Below are 7188 nucleotides of genomic sequence, written 5' to 3'. Positions count from 1 at the left end.
ATAAAAGCACCATTCAATTGAAAGACCAAACTCTTAGGTTACAGCCCAATATTCTCTCCTCCTGAAGTGTTCACTACTCCCCACAAACTGAAAAGCATTGGATTAGTGTAGGCATCAGAGGGAGTTTCCAAATACCGGTCATTTTCATTTAAATCCATGACGGGAAGTCAACAAGTGCACACTTCAGGAGAAAGTGTTTCCACTAGATAGCACAACCACAAAGTAAAAATTGGCTATATCATATGAGATATATATATATATATTTGTTTTGGGAGGGGGATTTTTGGTCATAATTTAAGGTTAGGCATAAGGTTAGCAGTGTGGTTAGGGTTAAAATGACATTTTAAATTGTGTAAAGAGGCAGGGTTTGTGACTTTGTGGCTGTGGTAACTAGTGACGACCAGAAAGGAGAGATTATTAGGATGCTCCCTCAGGCTTAAAGAGGTAGTATCTGAAACCATAATAATACTTCATAATACTCTGCATCACAAACAGCTCCGTCTTAGTGAGGTTCCTCCCCCTCACTTCTTTCTGTTGGTACGTCTTCCTTACTATCAAGGTCCATTTCAAAACAACCAATCAGAACAAAAAGGAGATGGAGAATCGTGTGTCAAATTTCTACTATGATTAACATTCTGCTACACCATCACTGTCCTCCTCCTCTTCCTCCTCTTCCTCCCTTTGGAGTACCCTCGTCCGAACCAGCCTCCTTGTACTGCTGTTCCTTCACCCTGTCCCAGGGAGTCTGGTGAGCAGTCCTTCCCTCCAGCCTGTCCCAGGGAGTCTGGTGAGCAGTCCTTCCCTCCAGCCTGTCCCAGGGAGTCTGGTGAGCAGTCCTTCCCTCCAGCCTGTCCCAGGGAGTCTGGTGAGCAGTCCTTCCCTCCAGCCTGTCCCAGGGAGTCTGGTGAGCAGTCCTCCCCGCCAGCGGGCGGAGCTATGAGTTTACGAGTGTAACTGTCCTCCTCTTCTGGTCTCAGCGGCGTGGCCAAGCTGAGTACAGGGTCCTCTGTCCTGAGGAAGGCCAGTTAGGAATGAGTCAGTCAGGGTGATCCAGGTGGGGTGTATTCATTAGTGCACACCATAGCATAACTAATAGCATTCAACTCTGTAACACAGGCTTTATTGGTTCAAGTCAGTGGTTTCCAATCTTGGTCCTGGGGACCCAAAGCGGTGCAATTTAAACAATGATAGTGCGAGGGCAAACGCACCCGATTCAACACCATAACATACAACTGATCACGACTTGCCTAGTTAAATAATGATTACATTTTTAAAAAATAACTATTTGCAATGGAAAACTTTTAGCAACAACAAGTTGAGGTATGTCCCTCCCCGTTCCAACCAGTTTGCTTCCCAGTGAAGACAGCCGAGGTGTGTGTTTTGAGACAGGTCTTACTGGTTGTAGGCAGGGATCTGAATGTTCAGCTCCTCCATAAGGAGACGCATCACATCGTCACATTTCCCATGGATCTTCAGCGTGGCCAGGTTGTCTTTAGGTGTCCACTAAAACAAGACAGAGGTCATCATCAATCAGGCCCCTATTCCCTTTATAGTGCACTACTTGTGACCAGGGCCCCATCTCTGTGGGAGAACTAAGTGAAACTACATTGAATGATCAAGATTCAACTCAAACACAAAGGCTTTATTGGTTCAAGTCAGTGTTTCCCAATCCTGGTCCCGGGGGCCCAAAGAGGTGCAATTAAAACAGCATCGTCCAGCACTAATCATGAATATGTTAATGCTGGGGCAATGCCAGGGACCAGGATTGGGAGACGCTGGATCATGGTAAGTAGTAGCAAGATGACCTGTAGATTGACGATATAGAGTTTGGGTCTCCTGATAGCAGGTCTATTCATGCTCCATAGACAGCCATACTTCTTCAGCACCTGGTAACGAGATGGAAAGATCAGTCTAACCACACTGATGACATACAAACGAAGTAGGAGGAGCCAGTCAAGGTTCTACAACTAAAAAAACACTCTATTCTATTCAATATTCACAGAAGTCCTATTTCATTTTGCATTCAATTTCATTGTCCTGTGAGGTGGCAGCACTCTGTTTTAGTCTATTCATCCTGACAGTCCTGCTGTGTGTTAGTACATGTGGTCCTTACCTTCAGGCTTTATTGATGCTGTGTGTTAGTACATGCGGTCCTTACCTTCAGGCTTTATTGATGCTGTGTGTTAGTACATGCAGTCCTTCAGGCTTTATTGATGCTGTGTGTTAGTACATGCGGTCCTTACCTTCAGGCTTTATTGATGCTGTGTTTTAGTACATGCAGTCCTTACCTTCAGGCTTTATTGATGCTGTGTGTTAGTACATGCAGTCCTTACCTTCAGGCTTTATTGATGCTGTGTGTTAGTACATGCGGTCCTTACCTTCAGGCTTTATTGATGCTGTGTGTTAGTACATGCTGTCCTTACCTTCAGGCTTTATTGATGCTGTGTGTTAGTACATACAGTCCTTACCTTCAGGCTTTATTGATGCTGTGTGTTAGTACATGTTGTCCTTCAGGCTTTATTGATGCTGTGTGTTAGTACATGTGGTCCTTCAGGCTTTATTGATGCTGTGTGTTAGTACATGTGGTCCTTCAGGCTTTATTGATGCTGTGTGTTAGTACATGTGGTCCTTCAGGCTTTATTGATGCTGTGTGTTAGAACATGCGGTCCTTACCTTCAGGCTTTATTGATGCTGTGTGTTAGTACATGCAGTCCTTACCTTCAGGCTTTATTGATGCTGTGTGTTAGTACATGCGGTCCTTACCTTCAGGCTTTATTGATGCTGTGTGTTAGTACATGCTGTCCTTACCTTCAGGCTTTATTGATGCTGTGTGTTAGTACATACAGTCCTTACCTTCAGGCTTTATTGATGCTGTGTGTTAGTACATGTTGTCCTTCAGGCTTTATTGATGCTGTGTGTTAGTACATGTGGTCCTTCAGGCTTTATTGATGCTGTGTGTTAGTACATGTGGTCCTTCAGGCTTTATTGATGCTGTGTGTTAGTACATGCGGTCCTTCAGGCTTTATTGATGCTGTGTGTTAGAACATGTTGTCCTTACCTTCAGACTGGAGCCCAGGCAGAGGATAACGTCAGCCCTCTCAGCAGCGTTCGTTGCCCCCCTCCAGTTGAGAGGCTGCTCCAAGATGCCCCTCTCCCCGAAATGTACGATGGTGTCCCTGAGATCGCCCCCGCAGTGGGCGCACCGCCGCCCCGTCCCGTGCCGGTGCCTCGCGGTGCGCTCCGTCACGTCAAAGAGTCGCACAAACTCCCTCACCGGGGAACAGGAAGTACACACCTGTAAAACAGGAAATGTCAGAATAATACAGTGAGTTCTTTAGGTGGAACATACTGTACATAGTATATACACTGTACGTAGTACACTGTACGTAGTACACTGTACGTAGTATACTGTACGTAGTATATACACTGTACGTAGTATATACACTGTACGTAGTATATACACTGTACGTAGTATATACACTGTACGTAGTATATACACTGTACGTAGTATATACACTGTACGTAGTATACTGTACGTAGTATATACACTGTACGTAGTATACTGTACGTAGTATATACACTGTACGTAGTATATACACTGTACGTAGTATATACACTGTACGTAGTATATACACTGTACGTAGTATACACTGTATGTAGTATACACTGTATGTAGTATACACTGTATATACTGTATGTAGTGAGAGGGTGTGTCCTACCTCGATGAACATGTTGCCGTGCAGCTCAGAGAGGGTGTGTCTGGGAAGACCGCTACGCAGGTGGAGCCCATCACAGTTCTGAGACACTACGTGCTGCACCTGCACACACACACACACACACACACACACGTTGGAAATCATCATACAGACACCTCAAAACCTTTCAATTATCGGACGAAGCAACAAGCACAAGGTCCATGACGACACACAACCAGCTCACTGACCATGTTCTCCTCATGCAGCATCCTGATACACATGTGTGTAAGAGTTGGTTCTGCTTCACTCAGGTCTGACGAGCTGTTGAGAGAGAGATGACTTAATTACACGCAGTATGACGAAGTTGCCCTCGACTTAATTACACGCAGTATGACGAAGTTGCCCTCGACTTAATTACACGCAGTATGACGAAGTTGCCCTCGACTTAATTACACGCAGTATGACGAAGTTGCCCTCGACTTAATTACACGCAGTATGACGAAGTTGCCCTCGACTTAATTACACGCAGTATGACGACGTTGCCATCTTGTTGACTTAATTACACGCAGTATGACTAAGTTGCCATCTTGTTGACTTAATTACATGCAGTATGATGAAGATGCCCTCTTGTTGACTTAATTACATGCAGTATGATGAAGATGCCCTCTTGTTGACTTAATTACATGCAGTATGACGAAGATTCCATCTTGTTGACTTAATTACATGCAGTATGATGAAGATGCCCTCTTGTTGACTTAATTACACGCAGTATGATGAAGATGCCCTCTTGTTGACTTAATTACATGCAGTATGATGAAGATGCCCTCTTGTTGACTTAATTACATGCAGTATGATGAAGATTCCATCTTGTTGACTTAATTACATGCAGTATGATGAAGATGCCCTCTTGTTGACTCCAGCCTGTCTCACCTGACAGCTCTGCCCTTCTGTAGCTGTGTCCAAACCCCATTTGGTCCCCTGTAGTCTGGGATGGACGCTGCCTGCAAAACATGACACAGAAACATGTCACTCTTGTCATGATGGGTGACAGGTAGCCTAGCCGATTGGGCCAGTAACCGGAAAGGTCGCTGGTTCGAAACTCCGAGCAGACTAGGTGAAAAATCTGCCAATGTGCCATTGAGCAAGGCCCTTAACCCTAATAACTCCTGTAAGTTGAATAAGGTGTGCTACCTCTGGAAAAGTTCAAGAATGGCCGGGGGTCCCCGAGGAGAGATTTGAAAAAGGCTATATGAGTGCACACCGTAGAAAACGTTTCGCAATGAAAACAAGCATTTCATTTTGGTTCAGGTTAGTCCCTCCCCTTTTGGCCATTCAGTTCCTGTGAACACACCCCAGAACAAAGTTATACCCTGACCCCAGATCTGTTTGTGCTCTTGCCAACGCTGCCAAATATTTGGTTGGCATGACAATGAGTTGACATGATAGCATAAATAAACGGGCCCTTAGACCAGTGGAACACAGCCAGTGTGTGAAATACAGAGCCCCAGTATTTACCGTACTGATCCCGGCTCCAGTGTAGATAACCAGGTGTTGAGCCTGTCTGACTGCCTCAGCCAACTGTCCCACTTTACACCTCAGGTCCTCTGTATCATCAAATACCTACAACAGCACAAAGACAGAGAGACATATCAAGCAAATGCCATGCTAATAGTCACCCCTCCTAGCCTGGCGTTTCAGGTCAGTAAAGACTAAAGACATGAGACAAGGAGAGAGCGCGGCACTTAGACCATGTTATTGGTAGCCTGGGTGCTAGTCTGTTTGTGCCAACTTCCAATGGAATTGCCATGTTTGAATTGACAAGCAGTTTGGGAAGATCACCCAAACAGATCTGGAACCAGGCTGTTTTATTGGGCAGTTCTAAAGACGCGTCAACCAGACCTCTTCTTGCTTCCTCTTTAGAACGTTCCTGCGGACCTGCCGCGAACACAACTCCTGTACGGTGTCCTGGTGCAGAAGTAGATCCGCAGACTCCTCCTGTGTCCGCTCACTCTCCTGCTTCTTCAGGATCTTAGCTACCTGGAAAGGAGGTGACGATAGATAATTACATGTACAAATTGTATAAAGCGTAGGAGTGCTGATCTAGGATCAGGTGCCCCCTGTCCATGTGATCTAATAGGGAAAACTGATCCTAAATCAGTACTCCTACTCGGAGAAGCTTTATATGAGCCCTGAACATTTCGGTAGTCATTGTCAGCTGCTTATTTTTACATTGACAATGACTCAAATTAATGCAATAGTTACTAACTTTGGAATACATGAATGGGCAATATCTACTTTTGACAATGTCACTCGGTACGAACAGTCAGAGTTTTATCCAAAGTTCAACATTGTTAATTAAACGTTGCAATGCATTGCAATAAGTGTTATTTTGCAAGCCGCCGGTGTAGCTTGCTAGCCGGATAGCATAACATCTAGCTAGCTTGTAAACAGTGGACTACACAAATCTCCAGTCTCTCCTCTCTGACCAGTTTGAAACTCTTCCGCTGCATTTCCCTTTGCAGTATTTCAGCCTTCTCTTTAGCTTTTCTCTCATCACGAGAAGACGCGACTGTGTCTGGTTTCTCTTCCATTCTCACAGACGTGGAATCACACTGACAGACAAACCAACGACAGCTATGGACGGATGTCGTCGAATAGGCCAAATGTAGCTTTCGAAAAGAAAACTGCGCCCACTTGCGTTCTCACAATATTAACGTTTACTAGAACTCAGAAATGTATTTAAAAACTATACCGAACAAAAATATAAATGCGACATGTAAAGTGTTGGTCTCATGAGCTGAAATAAAAGAGCCAAGACATTTTACATACGCGCACAAAAAGCTTATTTCGCTCAAAATTTGTGCACAAATTTGTTTACATCCCCGTTAGTGAGCATTTCTCCTCTGCCAAGATAATACATCTACCTTCAGGTGTGGCATATCAAGAAGCTGATTAAAGAGCATGATCATTACACAGGTGCACCTTGTGCTGGGGACAATAGGACACTCTAAAGTGTGCAGTTTTGTCACACAAGACCACAGATGTCTCAAGTTTCAAAGGAGCATGCAATTGGCATGTGACTGCAGGGATGTCCACCAGAGCTGTTGCCAGAAAATTCAATGTTTCTCTACCATAAGCCACCTCACATCATTTAAGAGAATTTGGCAGTACATCCAACTGGCCTCCCAACCGTAGAGCACGTGTAACCACACCAGCCCAGGTCCTCCACATCCGGCTTCTTCACCTGGGGGATTGTCTGAGATCAACCACCCGGACAGCTGATGAAACTGAGTATTTGTTTGTATTAAAGCCCTTTTTGGGGGAAAAACTCATTCTGATTGGCTCCCAATTGGAGGGCCTATGCCCTCCAGGCCCACCCATGGCTGTGCCCCTGCCCAGTCATGTGAAATCCATAGATTAAGACCTAATGAATTCATTTCAATTGACTGATTTCCTTATTTGAACTCTTAACTCAGTAATATCGTTAATTGTT

At 44.7% G+C, this 7188-nt stretch overlaps 1 protein-coding gene across 7 annotated transcripts; it reads right to left on the bottom strand.

Moving 5' to 3' along the window:
• Positions 1–520: 520 nt before the first annotated feature.
• LOC124019153 (NAD-dependent protein deacetylase sirtuin-7-like) lies at positions 521–6558 on the bottom strand. Of its 7 annotated transcripts, none has more exons than XM_046334541.1 (11): positions 6182–6558; positions 5595–5732; positions 5211–5315; positions 4626–4696; positions 3944–4016; positions 3720–3818; positions 3059–3295; positions 1806–1886; positions 1397–1503; positions 888–1011; positions 521–809 (listed from the first exon to the last, which is right to left on the bottom strand). In XM_046334541.1, exons 1-11 carry the CDS (start codon positions 6284–6286, stop codon positions 639–641), a joined length of 1311 nt encoding a protein of 436 aa, XP_046190497.1. In that variant the 5' UTR covers positions 6287–6558; the 3' UTR covers positions 521–638. The 7 variants fall into 7 exon arrangements, with proteins under 7 accessions (XP_046190497.1, XP_046190496.1, XP_046190493.1 ...); XM_046334540.1 differs by having other exon boundaries at positions 521–836; positions 915–1011; XM_046334537.1 differs by having other exon boundaries at positions 521–731; positions 771–1011; positions 6182–6557.
• Between the last annotated feature and the right edge of the window lie 630 nt (positions 6559–7188).

The sequence above is a fragment of the Oncorhynchus gorbuscha genome, unplaced genomic scaffold (assembly GCF_021184085.1).
Source record: "Oncorhynchus gorbuscha isolate QuinsamMale2020 ecotype Even-year unplaced genomic scaffold, OgorEven_v1.0 Un_scaffold_723, whole genome shotgun sequence".
Classification (NCBI taxonomy): Eukaryota; Metazoa; Chordata; class Actinopteri; order Salmoniformes; family Salmonidae; genus Oncorhynchus; species Oncorhynchus gorbuscha.
Note: the sequence above shows the minus strand (reverse complement) of the source record. Positions and strands in the feature narration are given on the sequence as shown.